Below are 17,017 nucleotides of genomic sequence, written 5' to 3'. Positions count from 1 at the left end.
CTGCTGGCGGGGGGCTGATGGGGAGTGGTGAGGAGGCCTATCCCCCAGGGGGCTGGGCACACCCCAAAGCACTGCTGGGCCCGGCCAGGGGGGTGAGGAGCTGTGCTGTTGTGTCTCCGGGCTTTGGGCTTACAGAGCTGGATGATGCCAAGGGAAGGCTCTTGCAAAATGCAGACCCTGGGGAGCAGGGCCGGAAGCTCAGGCATCTTGCTCAATCCCACGGTTGTAGGATCTGATCCTTGCGGTCAGAGGCACACATTTGCAGAGGGCCGTGGCCTGCAGCCGGGGTCCCGCCCACCTGGGGTCCCCGGCTGGGACCGTATGCCAACCCATGTAAACGGGAAAGCGGCTCCCTCCCTCTTTCCTCGCTCAGCTTTGCGCCTGAGCCAGGCCTGTACGTCCTGCCCTGTGTCTGCGGCCAGGGCCGCTGCTGGCTGTCAGGGGACTTTCCAGCCGATTTGCATGTGGCCCTGCATGCCTTTCTGTTTACTTCACTTTGGAGCAAGGGAGCGCCAGACGCCCGCTCTCTCAGACCACAGCGACGGGCATGCAGGCCCCACAGGGGCTGGTGGCCTAGCCGCGGTCCCATGGGGGAGTCCCTGCTGGGGTCCCCGGCTGCCTGGGACCGTGGGTGCTCCCAGCTGCTGCCTCTGGGCCTCGGGAGCGTGCAGCAGAGGGGGCAGATGGGCTGTGAAATCCAGGTCAGCGTGGGCCGGCCGCCTCCCTGTGAGCACCCCCCTCCTCTCAGGACGCCCCGTGGTGCTGAGGCTGGAGCAGACCTCGGGCTTCCCGAGAGATGAGTCCCAGCGCTCCTCCAAGCTGTCTGGACCTTACCCCAGCCACGGTGGCCCCCGTGATTTCCTGCTTAGCTTGGAGACAGCAGGGCCACTGGAGGTGGGGCATATGGACAGGCCATATTCCCACGTCCATCCAAGGGCCTGATACCGCCCACTCCCAGGAACCTTGCTTCTCCCCACTGCCCCCAAGAGGACAAGCCACTGGACAGCCTGGTCTGGGACACACAGCCAAGTCCCCTGAATCCCTCCTAGCAGGGGGCGTGGTGGGTAGGAGGGCGAGGCTTCGGCCAACCTCTTGGGTCCCTCTATCTAGCCAGACCCCCGTTGGGCACTGTGATGACCCGGGGCGGTGGGGGGGTGTTGGTGCTTTCTGGCTGGGCCAGCTCTGGCTGACCGCTATCTCATGGAGGCCTGAGTCCAGATGACCAGGAGGCTGGCATCGCAGGTGACACCTGAAGGGGCAGGCGGGAGAGAGAGGAGGCAGTGGGGGCAGGGCAGGCAGCAACAGAGAGCTCCGGAGCACAGTGTGGGGACGCAAGGCTAGAGGGCCAGCCCCTCCCCCGTGGACTTGGAGGGCCACTGAGTGGCTCTGGCGTGTGTATGTCAGGGAGCTGGGCTGGGCCCTGCGGCCCAGCAGAAAAGGTGCTGGAGCCAGCCACGGGCTTTACATATACTGGGTAGGCACAGAGTGTGTCTCTTGCCTGCTCCCACAGGGCGGGAGGCTCAGCATCGAACCGCAGCGTGGGCCCAGCCTGCCACACCCCTCCCACTCCACAGGAGCAAGACCAGCTGACCTTATCGGGACCTGCTGAGTCCGGTTCCTACTGCCGAGCTGGGTGGTGGGTGACGAACCTCTGGTGTGGCAAGGGGGTGTGCTGCTCGCTGGTCTCCCAGGGTAGAGAGCACTTGGGTGCCTGGTGTGTGGCACTCCTCCTCCGGGGGGTGCCTGCCTCGAAGCTGGGGTGGCTACAGCTGACTGGGGGCCACAGCAGGAGACCCTGACACTGGGAGGGGTCCTGTGGAGGTGGGCACTGCCCCCGCGAAGGAGCAGCTTTCCCTAGCCGACCCGCATTCTAGGTGGCTCTAGCAGCTAGTGCTCCGGGGGCCCAGGCAGGCCCCTCTGCGGGTGTATGTGTGTGTTGTTGGGGGGGCAGTTCTCAGAGGCCAGGAGGAGTCCCCCTGTGCCTTCTCCCTGCCATCTCAGCCCAAGTCCTGAGCTGGGGCATCAGAGGGTAGCCCCTGTTTCCAGAGTAGGGGGCCTACCCAAGCTCAGGAGTCAGGGCTCTCACCTCCTGCTCCTGCTTGACCTGTGTGGTGAGGCGGAGTGCCGGGCCCCAGGTGCGTCGCTGACAGGCTCTTGGGGCATGGCCGCTGTCCTTCCACACAGCAGACTGGGGCTTTCTGGGCCGATCGCACCTACCCTGACAAGAAAGGGTCATGGGGCTTGATCCCACCCTGTGTGCCACACCACCAACCAGCCATGGCCGCCGGACACTCACCCTCTGACCCAGAGGGCCCGACAGAGCACCTTGAGGGCTCTCCACCTCTGGGGCGGAGCTGGTGGCTTTTCTACAGGGTTAGGCCTTGAAGGAAGGTGAAGTACCTGCCACCGCCTGCCTCCACCCAGGAAGGAGGAGGGCCTCCTCAGGGCTGTGCACACCTGGGGCAGGCAGGAGGGAGGGGAAGGGACTTTGCCCACTCGGCCGGCTCCTGTCCTCCTGTCGAGCCTAGTGGCGGAGAGGCCAGTGTGCCCATCGTGGACCAGCCAGAGCAGGGCGTCTGAGAGGGCCCGAGGCTACCATCTCTGAAGCCCCTCCCTCCTGCCCCCCCCCCCCCAGGAGACGCGGCCAGAGGACCCTAGATCCCTCTAGAGCATGAGCTCCGGCAAGAAGGCCCGCTACAACCGCTTCTCGGGGGGCCCTGCCGACCTTCCCGCCGCAGACGCCACAGCCACGGTAAGAGCAGACCTCATGGCTCTGGGCCCCCCAGCTTCCAGAGCTGTCCCCTCCCCCCCCGGGGGGCCTGTGGGAGGGCCGGGCGGGCATATTGGTGATGTTTCCCTGTGTACCGCCCATGCACACGGGAACATCGGCAGGAGAGTCTGTCCGTGCGCACTCCTGTGTGCGTCCCCGTTCTCTCTGGGGCTCGGTGCCAAGTCTCCTGCATTCTCCCTCCAGACCAGAATGGAAACGACCTTTGGGCCTGCCTTTTCGGCCGTCACCACCATCACGAAAGGTGAGCCTGCGAACCCAGGCCTGCCTGGGCTGTGCAGAATCTGGGCGCCTCAGACTCCTGCCAGCCAGGGTCCTGCAGGGGCGGAATGGGGGGCCTGATGCTGGGGAGTGGGCTGGAGTCCGCAGGCCGGTTCCTGGCTCCTCCTCCACACTGCCATCCCCGCCCCTTCCCCAGGGCCTTCTCTGTTCCCTATTTGGGGAGGGGCTGCCCAGACTTCCCTAGCACCCCCACCCATCCTTCCCTTGTTCTAGTGAGCCCCAGGTCATCCCCGCCCCAGGCTTCTAGCAGCCCCCCAAAAGGCCAGGGCTGGGGAGCACAGGGGGCACGGGTGGGTGACAAGTACTCACGGGGGTCCTTTCTGCAGCCAGGTCCCACTGCCAGGCTGTGTTCAAGGTCCTCAGGAGCTAACGTTCCCGAGTCCCCGGAGGGGGGGTGGTGGAATGGGGTGGGGGGGTGTGGCCCCTTCTGGTGGGGCCGGGCAGACTTCAGACAGTGTGTGTCCTTCTGCCGGTTCCGTGTGCTACTCCTCGCTCTGTCGCTGGAGTCTCAGCTTTCTGGGGCTTCACTCCAGCACGGGGGTGCCTGTGCTCACACCAGCTCCTTTGCCACGGGTGACCCAGCCAGACGCTCTAAAAGTGCCTTTTCTGCTTCAGTGTTCTCTTCTGGAAAAAAGAAGTGAATGTCCTCTCTCATGCCACCACCCAAGGGGCTCTCCTGAACGCCTCAGCCCTTTTCAGAAGCAGCCCAGTTCCCTGGCCTGGCATCCCCAGCTCCCAGGCTCTTGCCCCACCATCCAGTCCCCCTGTGGAGGAGATGGGTCAGAGCTGGGCTTGAATAGTGGCTTCACCTGGCCCCCTCACGTTACAGATAGGGAAACTGAGGCCTAGTCACACAGCTGCTGCTCAAAGCCTGAACCATGACCCCAAGTCTTTGGGGCTGCCTATGATGTCTGGGTCTGGCTGGGACCTGAGGCTGGTGCCTGCAGGGCCTGTGAGGAAGGTTTTCGGGCTCCCACATGGACCCCTCACCAATACCTTCGACGGAGTGCTCTGAGAAGGCCCGAGGCTGGTTCCAGGTTCTGGCCAGGGGAACAGATGGAAGCTCCGTGGACCCCAACAGTGGGCTGTCTCCCTGTCCCCACCACACACCGGCCAAGGGGCCTCAGACCTCTCTGTCCCTCCGTTTTCCCCTTCGTGAGGCTCTCAGAGCCATCCGCCCCCAGCAGGGTTTCCTCGAGCGCCAAAGCAGACCATATCCAAGCTCCCAGCAAGTGGCCATGGGTATGATCACTCAGGTGCTGGCCTCGTGCCTCCGCCGGGTGCAGGGTGACCCCAGGATTGGGCTGGGTGCAGGAGCTGGCACAGGCAGAGAGAAGAGCCCCCCACCCTCTGTTCAGCCTGCCCAGGGATCTGAGTCTTGGGGGCTGCTCCCTTCTTGGGCTCCTGGGGCTCTTAGCTAGGGACTCGGGCCAGCTCACGCTCTTGACCTTGCCCTACATAGCCCCCTGCTGGGGACAGTGCTGCCCACCAGCCCAGCCCCAGCCCAGTGGCCCTCAGGTCAAGGAGGAGACGGTGGAAGTGCGTGGAGGCAAGGAGACCTCCTGGAGAGGACTAGCTCCATGTTGGGTTCAGCACCCCCAACCCCTGCTGGGCCCATCTGTCCAGGGGGCCCACCTCCCACCACAATGGGCTGTGCGTGCTCCCGCGGCCAACACCCGTTGCATCCCCACCCTCTTTTCTTGACAGCTGATGGGACCAGCACGTACAAACAGCACCGCCGGACGCCGTCCTCCTCTAGCAGCCTCGCCTACTCCCCGCGGGATGAGGAGGACAGCATGGTAGGTCTGTGACCACCTCTCCCCACAGCCTCCTGCTTTGTTGTCCTTCTCAACGGCCAAGTCCCAGGAGTAGCTGAAGGGGAAGGCTCAGCTAGGAGGCAGTCCCCGAGCTAAGGTCTGTTGGGTACAGTAGGCTGGGGAGGCTGAGGGCTGGTGTGTCCGGACACCCTAAGGCCTCAGCACCCACGGCTGGCCAGCGTGGGACAAGAGGCCAGAGAGGGCAACTAGGCCAGATTGTGCAGGGCCCACAGGCTGGAGCCCTGGGAGCCACGGAAAGTTGTCACGAGATCAGGTTTTCGTGTTTATTTTATTTTATTTTTTTAAAGATTTTATTTATTTATTTGACAGAGAGAGACCACAAGCAGGCAGAGAGGCAGGCAGAGAGAGAGCGGAGGAAGCAGGCTCCCTGCTGAGCAGAGAGTCCGATGCGGGGCTCGATCCCAGGACCCTGAGATCATGACCTGAGCCGAAGGCAGTGGCTTAACTCACTGAGCCACCCAGGCGCCCCAGGTTTTCGTGTTTAAAGCTGCCTCTACTGTTGAGTGTAGAATGAGTGGGTGGGCTGCCTAGTGGAGGTAGGAGGCCCAAGTAGGTGACTGGAGGGTGGGCAGCCCGAGTGGGGCATGGGAAGCCTATGGGAGAGCCAGGGTGAGGAAGGGAGTCGGGGAAGCATTGGGCTTGCTGTTAGTGCCCAGACCATGTGGCAAGGGTCACCACGGCTGTTCTCTGCCTGTCGGAGCCCTGGGCCCACTGAGGGAGGGGAGGACCTGCCCTGGGCCCAGGGCTGGTTCAGGCCCTTCCGCCACTCACCTGTCCCTGGTCTTGCTTTCTCCTTTCCCTTGGTGGGACCTCACCAGTGTCTGCCTGACCGACTCCAGCTGGTTCTCCTTCCCTCCCAGCCCCTTGGACCCCAAGTCTTCACCTGCTGGGCTGCCAGGCCTTATTTCCAATTTAACATGAGCAAAACCAGAGCTTTTAATTATTTGAAAGTGCTGTGTGCTAGGCAGCACACGAGGCCTTCTCAAAGCACGAAGCAGATACATCTCCCTCTGGTTCTGCCTGCCTCCGTGTGCATGACGTCCGACTCACCTGTGGCTGGCGGGGAGGGGGTTTTCCCGGCCTCCCAGAGAGGTCTGGACAGGCGCCACTGGGCCGTGGCTGGGTGTGGAGGCAGGAGGTCTGTGGTTTGTGAAGGAGGCTTCTGAGTGGGAGAAGAGGACAGAGGGGAGCAGCTACTCTTACAGGGTCTCCCCTGGGGCTCTAGGCCAAGAAGGGAGAGGGAAAGCCACCCCTACCCGGTGCTCCCCCAGATCCTCCCCCTCAGTGGCTCAGGCGGAGACAGCCCCCGTGGCCCCGCTTCCTGCTTCCAGCATCTCGGCCAGGGTTCGGGGGGCAGGGGGGCATCTCTGCCTTCCCTGGGAGCCTCATCAGCCTGGCCTAGTGCACCTGGCTAGGGAAGCCAGATGGGCAGCCAAGCCCCAGGGGACCCAGAGCTCTGAAGCCTCTGCCAGCCATCCCTTTCTGTAGCCATCCGGGAGGTGAGGCCAGCCCCGGCCTGGCTGGTGGAGGCGCCCCGTGTGCAGCCCACACTCCCTCACGGGAAGCAGGAAGCAGGCCAGGCGAGCGTGTCCTCCTGGAATTGAATAGCAGGAAGTCTCTCCATTTACACAAAGAAAGTTGGCAGACGTGCACGGGTGGCCCAGCAACAGGGCCAGGACCGCCGGGCAGGCCAGGGGCCTGGGCACCACACGGGCTTCCCGGGCACACGCAGTGGCCCTGCGGGGACAAGGGAGCGCCCGCCAGGACCGGGGGGCTCTGCCCTGCCCGCTGGCTGACGGGCCACCCGCTCCTGTGTCCCGCAGCCCCCCATCAGCACGCCTCGCCGCTCCGACTCGGCCATCTCCGTCCGCTCTCTGCACTCTGAGTCCAGCATGTCCCTGCGCTCCACGTTCTCACTGCCCGAGGAGGAGGAGGAACCGGTAGGTGTGTCCGCCACAGCGGGGTGGCCCCTCGTGACATGGTGGGTGGCAGTGGCAGTGGCACCGTCCCCCCCCCCACCCCGGGGCCTGGTGGGAGGGGGTGATCTGGCCTAGCCCCCAGGCCCATTCTTCCCACTTCCCAGCCCCGGGGCTACCTGAGACCGGCTCTGGGGAGTGAGGGTGGAGCCCGCGTGGGGTCCCTTCTTGGTTCCCATCGTAGGTGGATAAGACGTGCTGATAACCCGCGCCAGGGCTCTCGAGCTCAGGCCCAGCCCCAGGCCTCAGCAGGCCCTTGTTGGGCACCCCCTGTTCCCTCCCACACCAGCATTTGCTCACCCTGCCCGGCCCGGTTCTAGGAGCCGCTGGTATTTGCTGAGCAGCCCTCAGTGAAGCTCTGCTGTCAGCTTTGCTGTGGTGTGTTCAAGGACCCTGTGATTACCACGTGCGGGGTAAGGTTGCCCTGGCCTGCCCGGCCTGGTCCTTCCTGACCTGTCACCATCACGAGGCTCAGGCAGGACACTGGCCCCTCTGCTGTGCAGCCTTGGCCTCCGTTCCACGCCTGGTGTGGCCGCCCAGCAGGTGCCCCTGCAGGCGACACAGACCGGGGGGTGGGGGCGAATCTGTGGTTATGGCCCAAGCCCACCCGTTGTCTCCACAGCACACGTTCTGTCGACGATGCGCTCTGAAGTCAGGTAAGGCCCTTCTAGACCTGGGCCCCACTACCTCACTACCCAGCTTGGCGGTGGGGGGGGTGTCCCTCCAGGGAGGTCCCGGCCCACGCCCAGCACCAGTGGGGCCCCTGGTACATGCTGGCTTCTCCCAAGTCCAGCCCCCAGCAGCAGCCCTGGGTGCACATGGGCCGGGCTCCACAGCTCAGGGGCCCCGGGCGCAGGGGCTGCTGTCTCTGGCAAGAGCTGCCCACTTCACCGTCCCAAGCCTTGGGGCTCGCTCCCTCTGCCCTGTCCCAGATTGAGTCAGCCGAGAGGCAGTGTCCCCTCCTGCTCGCCCAGTGGTCACGCTTAGTGACTGGCCCAGCTGTGCACTCCTGTTCCAGGCACCTCAGTGGGGCAGGTAGACCGGGAGTTGGGGGAGGGGGGTCTCCCCAGATAGAGGTCAGTCCACCTAGCATTGTTCCAGGCCTGCCACATCAGGACTAAGTTTCCCACCAGCTGTTCACCGGGGGAGACATCTCCCCAGCACAGACTGGCCCCTGTGTTCCCAGCAGAGCTGCCAGGGGCAGGGGAGGGAGGGGCCGGGGGCGGAGGGTGGGGTCAGCATGTCTTCCTCTGCAGAGAAGTGCCCCGTGGACCACGCCAAGCTCACGGTGGTGGTGAACAACATCGCGGTCGCTGAACAGATTGGGGAGCTCTTCATCCACTGTAGGCACGGCTGCCGGGCGGCAGGGAGTGGGAAGCCCCCCGTCTTTGAGGTGGATCCCCGAGGGTGCCCCTTCACCATCAAGCTCAGTGCTCGCAAGTAAGTGATCCCCTCGGCCCTCCCACCCAGGGGCGCAGAGCATGGGCCACTGGGCATCAACCCCCTCAACCCCACCCCCGTACCCTGCCCCCGCAGGGACCACGAGGGCAGCTGCGACTACCGGCCTGTGCGATGCCCCAACAACCCCAGCTGCCCACCCCTCCTCAAGATGAACCTGGAGGCCCACCTGAAGGAGTGTGAGCACATCAAGTGTCCCCACTCCAAGTACGGGTGAGTGGGTGGGGCGGGCTGCGGTGGGGGGGGTGCGCCCCGGGCTGGGGGCCGGGAGGCAGGATGGTGGGAGGTGGGGGGGGGGGGCTGGCATTCACAGTCCCTCCTTCAGCAAACCTTTGTTGAGATCCACTTGTGTGCTGAGCGCTGGGGAGACAGCCAGGTCCCAGGGAGACGGACCCTAGCAGGAGCCACACCACCATCCCTGTAATTACAAACTGAGGTACAGGTGCGGTGAAGGAGAGCCCTGAGCCCCCCCCCCGGAGCACAGAGGGCTTGCAGCGGTCGGGGAGCCTGGGGTAGGGGCAGGGATGGCCCTGAGGACTCATACATGTGTGCATGGGAGCCCAGGAGCTGTGTGGGGGCCAACACGGGTGGAGAGGAGAGACGAGTGTGGCGGGCCGGAGAAGAGGCAGGTCTGGGAGGCTGGCAGAGGCTGTGGGCGAGCCCTTGAAGAGCTCTGATTAGTAGCAAAGTGACAATTCCTTGCAAAGCGGCCTGCGAGGTGCTGAGCGCTTGCAGGACACATGGGCAGGCAGGCATGGGCAGGCAGCCAGCGTGGGGAGCAGAGAAGTGGGACTCAACAGACATCCTGGGGTATGGGGAGTGGGGGAGGGCCCAGCCAGACAGGCCAGTGCGTGGGTGGGCAGGGCAGCCATCCTGTCCCTCCAGGTGCACCTTCATCGGGAACCAGGACACCTATGAGACGCACCTGGAGACTTGCCGCTTTGAGGGCCTGAAGGAGTTCCTGCAGCAGACAGACGACCGCTTCCACGAGATGCACGTGGCGCTGGCCCAGAAAGACCAGGAGATCGCCTTCTTGCGCTCCATGCTGGGCAAGCTCTCCGAGAAGATTGACCAGCTAGAGAAGAGTCTGGAGCTCAAGTTCGGTGAGGCCAGGTCCCAGAGAGGCGGGGTTGCGGCCTCTCCTCCTGCTCCCTGACACCGTCTTTCGGGCCACTCAGATGTCCTAGATGAAAACCAGAGCAAGCTCAGTGAAGACCTCATGGAATTCCGGAGGGACGCCTCCATGTTGAACGTGAGCGCCTACGAGGGCCACGTGTGGTGCGGGGGCCACGTGTGGGGGCGGGGTTTCCCGCAGGGGCGGGGCCAAGTGCATGGGGCGGGTCCGCAGGACCACAGGACCGCCCCTCAGCTTGGGCCTTGGCAGGAGTTAGGTGTCTTTGCTGGGGAAGGCTGCTGCTGCATAGCTTGTGCCGCAGCCCTGGGCCCGGCCTGGGGGCAGGCGGCCCACCGAGCCACAGCCAGCATGCCCTTCGCTCTTGGCCTTGGCAGGATGAGCTGTCCCACATCAACGCGCGGCTGAACATGGGCATCCTAGGATGTGAGTACAGGCCCGGGGCTCCTCCCTCCGCTGCCCCTGAGCGCCGCCAGGCCCTCACTGGCTCCTCGCATCTCCGCAGCCTATGACCCGCAGCAGATCTTCAAGTGCAAAGGAACCTTCGTGGGCCACCAGGGCCCAGTCTGGTGTCTCTGTGTCTACTCCATGGGGGACCTGCTGTTCAGCGGCTCCTCTGACAAGACCATCAAGGTGAGTGGGGTCTTGCCTTGAGGGTAGGCATGCGTGCAACCCCTGCCAGCTCTGGCCTGCCTGTGGGCAGGGCTTTCCCTAAGTACACCTACCATCCCCGTTCCCACCGTGCTGCCCTCTGGCATGGGGCTGACCCCGCTGGGACCCACCCGCATGCTGGTCTCTGCAGGTGTGGGACACATGTACCACCTACAAGTGTCAGAAGACCCTTGAGGGCCACGATGGCATCGTGTTGGCCCTGTGCATCCAAGGGTGAGTGTGACCATGGTGCCCAGGCAGAGCCAGGGACGGGAGACTCCGTGCTGCCACCGTCTGGGCCAGGAGCCGAGCCTGTGTGGTCACGTGTGTCCTCATGGGGCTGTGTCTACTTCTCCTGTGGGGCACCCTCACCTTCGAGCAGGGCTGGTGGCACATGGGTCCTCTCGCTCTCTAGAAGTATGTTTAGGAGGTGTAGCCCCGGCCCTGGGGTGCCTTGGGCAGCAGAGAACAGAGCAGAGGCAGGAGCTCAGCGACCACTCACTGGCATGTAGCCAGAGCCTTGGGCGCAGCTCAGGAACAGGACCACCGCTACCCCCTCACCCCCAGGATAGCCCCTTCTAGACCTTCCCTCCTGTCTCCTGTCATGAGGCTCTGTGTTATGGACACGAGCGTGAGAGATGAAGAGACAGAACCGCGCTCCCAGAATGCAGCGGCTTGCCGGCCAGCAGCGCTCACAGGGGCCATTACCTCCCAGCTCGCTGTCGGACAACTGCCAGGCAGGCGGTAGGGGGCCGGGCTTCTACTCCCAAGGTTCCCTCGCTGAGACAGGAAATCCAAGGGAGCGGGGGCAGCCCTGGTGCTGCCCTGAGCTGCCGGGTCCTGGCAGCGTCGCGAGGACGGCGGCTTCCGCCGCCCTGACCCCGCGGCTCCGCTCCCACAGGTGCAAGCTGTACAGCGGCTCCGCGGACTGTACCATCATCGTGAGTGGGGCTGCGGCGGGTGGGTGCGCTCTGGGGAGCCAGACCTGCCACCTCGCTGGGGCCTGAGGCTTTCTGTCCTCCTTGCCAGGTGTGGGACATCCAGAACCTGCAGAAGGTAAACACCATCCGGGCCCACGACAACCCGGTGTGCACGCTGGTCTCCTCACACAACATGCTCTTCAGCGGCTCCCTGAAGGCCATCAAGGTTGGGCAGGGTACCATGTGTCTGCGCGCGGGGCATTGTGGGGCTGGCTGCCTGCCCCCGTGCCCACACTCACGGCCGCCCCTGCAGGTCTGGGACATCGTGGGCACTGAACTGAAGCTAAAGAAGGAGCTCACAGGGCTCAACCACTGGGTCCGGGCCCTGGTGGCCGCCCAGAGCTACCTGTACAGTGGCTCCTACCAGACAATCAAGGTGGGCCTGTGTGCCCTTTCCGGTGCCAGGACCACCCAGACCTGACCCCGGGGGGCTCCTCCTCCACTGTCTCCTCACTGCTGGGGCAGGGAGACCCTCACATCCTTCCCAAGGGATGGGTGGGCTGCTCCCAGGGGATGGGTGGGCTGTGTCCAAAGCCTTGGAGGCCCTGGGGCTGAGGTGCCTGGCCTAGGACCAAGTGGCCTGAGCTTGTCCACAGATCTGGGACATCCGGACCCTCGACTGCATCCATGTCCTGCAGACCTCTGGCGGCAGCGTCTACTCTATTGCAGTGACGAATCACCACATCGTCTGTGGCACCTACGAGAACCTCATCCATGTAAGGCAAACGCCCAGGGCTGGGCCTCCACCTGGGTCCCTGTCCCCCCCGCCCCCCCCAGCCTGTGGCCCTGACCTGCCTGCACCACTCCTGCAGGTATGGGACATTGAGTCCAAGGAGCAGGTGCGGACCCTGACAGGCCACGTGGGCACAGTGTACGCTCTGGCAGTCATCTCCACGCCAGACCAAACCAAAGTCTTCAGCGCGTCCTATGACCGCTCGCTCAGGGTGCGTACTGGCCTAGCGCTGGGGTGGTGGGGGGCTGTGGGCGGGCGGCTGGGCCCGGCTGGGCGCTCACACTCCACATGCCCCCAGGTCTGGAGTATGGACAACATGATCTGCACGCAGACCCTGCTGCGCCACCAAGGCAGCGTGACCGCACTGGCTGTGTCACGGGGCCGGCTCTTCTCGGGCGCCGTGGATAGCACTGTGAAGGTCAGGGCCTGGGCTCAGGCCTTCCCGGGGCGCTGTGTGCCGGGGGCAGGGGGTGGGGGCAGAGGAGCTAGAAGCCCCAGGCAGCTGGCACTGAGGGCAGGTGCATGTGGCGGGTGGTGGGGACACAGCAGCATGGCCAAAGGATCACCTGAACCAGAGCCCTTCCTCTGCAGGTTTGGACGTGCTGACCGAATGCAGAGCCATCTTGGCTTCCTCTGCAACCTCCCAGGCTGGTCCCTGCCAGGCTGACCACAGGAGGGGTCTTGGGGAGGGGGGTGTGTCTGCCTGCCCTGCGGGGACAGGTGGGCAGGTTCACCCTGCTAGACAGTGCCCTTCCTGCCCTGTGCACGGTGAGCCTCCCTCTGCTTGGCCTTGTGATCGTCGCAGCCAAGACAGTGCCCAGCCCTTCTCTCTGGGTGCCAGGTGTGATGCTCGCCCGGCCCACACCCCATCCCCACCCCAGGTGGACTGTGGGCCTTTTTATTCACCTTTTCTACTGTTTTTAGACTGTATATAGATTTGATTACTTCCTGATTGAAATAAAAGCTGCACAGACTATGGCTGTGACTGGGGACAGTCTGTGGGGTGACGGAGAGGCCACCCAAGAAGGCTGGTGGGCCCAGGCACCAGCAGCTGGTGGGAGGAAGGTTGGGGAGGGGTCCCAAAAGGGCTCCTCTCATCAGCCCTGGGGTGTGGCCCTCTTGGTGACTCCTCACTGCCAGGAACAAGCTAGACCCCCATTCTCCCCAACACACGTCCCCAAGAAGTGAGCCAGGCAGCTCTGTTTTCTGCTGTTTATTGACAGCTGACAGCAGCTCCCTGCTAGGAACCCCCCTCCCCGCTTGCTAGAGCCCCCAGCCTGGGCCGCCCACTGAAGAGAGGCCGGGCGCACCCACCTGGGGAAGTACCAGGGCATGACAGTTGGAAGGGGCCCCACACACCCAGATGCCACCTTGGTTGATCCCCTCTGCCCACCCACGTCACAACCGCTGGTTTTCGGCATTTTTTTGTTTTGTTTTGTTTTGTTTTTTAAGAAATGTCAAAGTGGTGCCCAACACACGTGGATCAGCAAACACAATAGATGAGGCCAGTCAGTACTTTTTTGGAAAGAGGGGAGAGAGAGAAGAGAGGGCAAGAACGACCACACGACATAGCCTGGGACCATGAGCAGAAGCATCGGAGGGACTTTGGATGGGGGGGCCCTGGGGAGGGAGGGTCAGGCACACCGTCACACGCGCCACATGCACTCTGGCATGCACGCCCTGTGCCCACCGCTCTCACCTGCCTGGCGTGCCCACGTTGCACGCACAGCTCCCCCAAAGCCCAGGCACACCTCCCACCAGCACCCCTGGAGGGCAGGGAGCCCCTTCCCACCAGCTCCTCGGTGTGGAGGACACAGCCCCAGCAGCGAGCAAGGCACATCCTTCAAGTTCTTCAGATGCAGAGAAGTTAGGAGAGAGAGGGAGGGTGGGGAGGCCCTAGCAGAGCATGGACCCTGCCAGACCCCAGCCTCCTGTTTTGTGCTACTGGGCCAGGGGTCCTGGACAGAGGGAGGGGAGGATAGACAGACAGATGACCAGGGCCTCTAAACAGCTTTTGTCTTGAGCTAGACTTCAGTGTCCTTACAGTTGGTAAATGGTTTTCTATAGAATCAATAATATTTTCTTTCTTTAAATATATATTTGTTAAAGTTATACCTTTTAGTTCTCTGGGGGAATCTGCCTCAGCTCATTCCCAATAAATTAATACTCTCAATAGCTTATATTCTGGGGGGTACAGTGGTGCAGGGGCGCAACCCCAGCCCCAGCCCCTTGTGCTGCGCTGGAGCGGCTGGCAGAAGTCCCCCACTGGGCAGTTCTGTGCTGGGCATAGGCCTGTGCTCTGCCACAGATCGGGGAGGGGCCAGAGCGGCTGCCTGCCGGGGACAGGCCCAGCCTGGGCTCAGGACAGGGGGCCGGGCCGCCCCTCCTCCACCCCAGCAGGAGGAGCCTGGCCTGGGCGGGCGGGTGACCCAGCAGTTATTGCACGCGGAGCAGCAGACAGGAACGGGCACCCGCCGGGCAGCAGCGTTCACCCAGAGCCCTTGGGTCCCCTGGCCAGGCCCGGCCGGGCCCAGGCGCAGGCGTTTGTGCTTGTGCCAGGGACGGGCAGCATGGGCCCGACCCAGCCCGCCTGGTCCCCCGTCGGCTGGCCGCCCTGACCGCTCGCGCTGCGCCCAGAGGTGCCCACCCTGAGGTAAAGGTCAGTGTGTCGGGGCCGGGACCCGGGCGACAGTGAGCGGCCGCGTCACCTCCAGCATGGCGTCCAGCTGGTCGGCCAGGTCGTCGAACATGCTGCCGATGTCGTCAAGTATGCTGCCGGTGCTCTTCTCCTCCGCCGACGAGGGGCTGTGGGCGGGCGGCGGCGTCAGCGGGCGGGCGCGGGCGCGGAACACCCCGCCGGGGCCCCGCCCTCGGCCCCTCTGCCCGGCCCCTCTGCCCGGCCCCCGCTACCCTCTGGTCCCCCGACACGGGCTCCACCCTGCCCCGCACGGCTCGATCCCCGCCCTCTCCCCGCCGCCGCCGCCCCGGGGTAAGCTCCCCCAGACGACTCGACGCTGTCCCCGCCTCACACAGGGAGAGCCACCCGGCCGTCCAGGGCCCCGCCCCTCGCACGACGCGACCCCGCCCCGCCGCCCCGCCCCTCACGGCTCGTCCTCGCCCCCGCCCCGCCCCGGGCCCCGCCCCTCACGACTCGACTCCCCCGAGCCCCACACGGCTGGACCCGCGTCCCGCTGCCCCGCTCTACAGGCCGCGACTCCGCCCCTCACGACTCGTCCCCGCCCCCCGCCCGCCCCAGGCCCCGCCCCGCTGCCCCCGTCGCTCCGCCCTCGACTCCTGCCGGTGCGCCGCAGCTTTCGGACCCCCTGCCGGACCGCCCCCCCCACCGGCCCCGCACCTACCGTGCGCCCTGCGCGTCCTCCTGCCGGATCTTCTCTTCCACGGCTTGCAGCGCCGCCGCCAGGCACGCGCTCGTCTCCTCCAGCTTCTGGCGGGCGCTGTCTCCAGGCGAGGCGCCGTCGGGCGCGGCGGGGGACCCGGCGGGCGGGCGGCGGCGGCGGCGGCAGCGGCGCGCGGAGGCTTGGCGGGCACGTGCAGCGCGGGCGCGCCGGGGGACGGGGGCTTGGCGGGGCTGGCGCTCAGCGAGGGCGGCGTGCTGGCCGGCTTGGGCGCAGAGGGCGGTGGGCGGCTGGCGAGCCGGCGAGGGCGCGGGGACGGGCTGGCACTGCCCGACTGCAGCCCCGCGGTGGCCTTGGCCGGCTTGGGCGCCGTGGGCGGCGGCGGCGGCTTGGGAGACACAGGCGGCGGCGTGCAGTGGGCGCGCTTCACCTCTGCGGGGAGGAGGAGACTCGCACCGGAGTGGGACGGAGGGAGGCGGGCGCTACGCGCGCGCGGGCGCTTCCCGCCAGGAGCCCTGCGGCAGCGCCCCTCCCGGTCCCCCGCCCGGGAGAAGCCGGCCGCCTGCCCCTCTGACCCTTGGTTCCCCCGCCGCCGCCAGGCGGCGCGCTTCGCTATGCATACCTGCCCGCGCCACCGCTTCCAGACCCCTCCCCGTCCCGCCCCCTACCCCGGACCCGCATCAGGTGTGGCCTGCCTCAATCACTGGCCCTCGGGTTGCTTGAATACCACAGGGCCTCTGCACCTCTTGATCCTTCTGCTTCTGCCCGCTCCCTCCCTCTAGTGCTGGGGTGGGTCTCCAGCCTGGTGCACCTGACCTCCCTCCACAGGTGCGGGTTATCCACGGGTTTCTGTGCCTCCTTCACTGAGCAAAGGAACGAACATCCACCCTCCTCCAGTTCTGGGCCAGCAGAGTTGTCCAGTGGGTGAGTGGATGAGAGGGTCTGAGGACACCTTTCCCACCCCATTCCACCTGGCTTTGCTCAAATCCAAGAAGAGGAAAAACCCCTCAGACCATGCCAGTGGGGAGGTGGGGAGGGGCCCTTCCCCAGCTGGCTCCTTCACCCTACCTGGGCTACCAGGACCTGGCAGCGGCACCTTCTTGGAGGCAGGCGTCGGTGAGCTCTGGATCTTGGGCACGGGCTGAGCCAGCACGGGTTTGGGAGAGACTGGCGGCTTTACTGGCTTCCGGGTATCAGTGTCAGGCGGGGGCAGGGGGGGAAGGTGCAACAGGTCAGAGGGCGGGGTGGTTCTGCAGGTGGGGGTGGTGGGGGCAGCTCAGGGGGGCCCAGCCTGCTCCGAGGTGGGTCTGCGGCGCATGGTGCCTGTGCCGTTCTGGTACACGGACAGTGGCGGGGGTGGCTCGGGACCTGCATCCCGCTCCTTGGCCTTGGGCCGGCGCTTGACTGTGTCAGACTCAGTCAGGATGAACTTGACGTTCTCCTGCTGGCTCTGCTTGGCTCGGATGCGCCTTTTGAGCGTGGCACTGGCCTCCACCCGGGCCAGGGGCGGGCCCTCCGCACTCGCCTCACCCTTGGCTGGGCCTCGAGACCGCTGCCTGGTGGCACCGTCCTCCACGAAGTGGCCGTGATCTGCGGGCCCCCCTGACTCCCCAGGCCCCCGGCGGGCAGTGGCCAGAAGTCCCGTCACAGGCCCGCTGAGCGTGCGACGCCGGTTCACTACCTCACCGTCAGGCCCGATGGCTTCCTTGTGCTTCACGGAGGCCAGCACTGTGGCAACCCGGCCTGGCTCCGGGCTGGCAGGGCGAGGTGTGGGGTGGCCCTCCGGGGGCCTGCGGGCCGCACGGCCCCCACCCCCAATGGAG

The 17,017-nt window shown here is 65.3% G+C and overlaps 2 protein-coding genes and 1 long non-coding RNA gene across 6 annotated transcripts in view; 1 reads left to right on the top strand and 2 right to left on the bottom strand.

The window, feature by feature from the left end:
• LOC116580704 overlaps positions 1–3,745 on the bottom strand; it is a 6,970-nt gene extending 3,225 nt beyond the window's left edge. Inside the window, exons 1-2 of the long non-coding RNA XR_004281756.1 lie at positions 3,380–3,745; positions 2,087–2,213 (exon numbers count right to left, since the gene is read on the bottom strand). This is a non-coding gene — a long non-coding RNA (uncharacterized LOC116580704). The remainder of the gene's footprint in view (positions 1–2,086; positions 2,214–3,379) is intronic.
• The window catches only part of TRAF7 (TNF receptor associated factor 7), a 17,239-nt gene extending 4,423 nt beyond the window's left edge, over positions 1–12,816 (top strand). Inside the window, exons 1-22 of one of the 4 annotated variants that reach the window (XM_032327305.1) lie at positions 500–701; positions 1,511–1,636; positions 2,636–2,752; positions 2,975–3,032; positions 4,778–4,869; positions 6,732–6,848; positions 7,205–7,297; positions 7,507–7,540; positions 8,141–8,324; positions 8,421–8,555; positions 9,228–9,445; positions 9,521–9,594; positions 9,852–9,900; positions 9,980–10,107; positions 10,277–10,359; positions 11,027–11,066; positions 11,155–11,271; positions 11,359–11,481; positions 11,702–11,821; positions 11,918–12,049; positions 12,137–12,256; positions 12,430–12,816. In XM_032327305.1, the coding sequence (XP_032183196.1) occupies positions 2,672–2,752; positions 2,975–3,032; positions 4,778–4,869; positions 6,732–6,848; positions 7,205–7,297; positions 7,507–7,540; positions 8,141–8,324; positions 8,421–8,555; positions 9,228–9,445; positions 9,521–9,594; positions 9,852–9,900; positions 9,980–10,107; positions 10,277–10,359; positions 11,027–11,066; positions 11,155–11,271; positions 11,359–11,481; positions 11,702–11,821; positions 11,918–12,049; positions 12,137–12,256; positions 12,430–12,444 (2,013 nt within the window). In that variant the 5' untranslated portion in view covers positions 500–701; positions 1,511–1,636; positions 2,636–2,671 and the 3' untranslated portion in view covers positions 12,445–12,816. Of the gene's footprint in view, positions 1–499; positions 702–1,510; positions 1,637–2,635; positions 2,753–2,974; positions 3,033–4,777; positions 4,870–6,731; positions 6,849–7,204; positions 7,298–7,506; positions 7,541–8,140; positions 8,325–8,420; positions 8,556–9,227; positions 9,446–9,520; positions 9,595–9,851; positions 9,901–9,979; positions 10,108–10,276; positions 10,360–11,026; positions 11,067–11,154; positions 11,272–11,358; positions 11,482–11,701; positions 11,822–11,917; positions 12,050–12,136; positions 12,257–12,429 lie in introns of those variants that run through there. The other 3 variants (XM_032327304.1, XM_032327306.1, XM_032327303.1) reach the window with 3 other exon arrangements.
• The window catches only part of CASKIN1 (CASK interacting protein 1), a 17,265-nt gene continuing 12,882 nt past the window's right edge, over positions 12,635–17,017 (bottom strand). The window contains 6 exon segments of the mRNA XM_032327313.1: positions 12,635–14,643; positions 15,198–15,340; positions 15,343–15,626; positions 16,263–16,437; positions 16,440–16,481; positions 16,483–17,016. Of these exon segments, the coding sequence (XP_032183204.1) occupies positions 14,499–14,643; positions 15,198–15,340; positions 15,343–15,626; positions 16,263–16,437; positions 16,440–16,481; positions 16,483–17,016 (1,323 nt within the window). The 3' untranslated portion in view covers positions 12,635–14,498.

Source organism: Mustela erminea, chromosome 20 (genome assembly GCF_009829155.1).
Source record: "Mustela erminea isolate mMusErm1 chromosome 20, mMusErm1.Pri, whole genome shotgun sequence".
Taxonomy (NCBI): Eukaryota; Metazoa; Chordata; class Mammalia; order Carnivora; family Mustelidae; genus Mustela; species Mustela erminea.
This window is presented reverse-complemented; position numbering and strand designations above follow the sequence as displayed.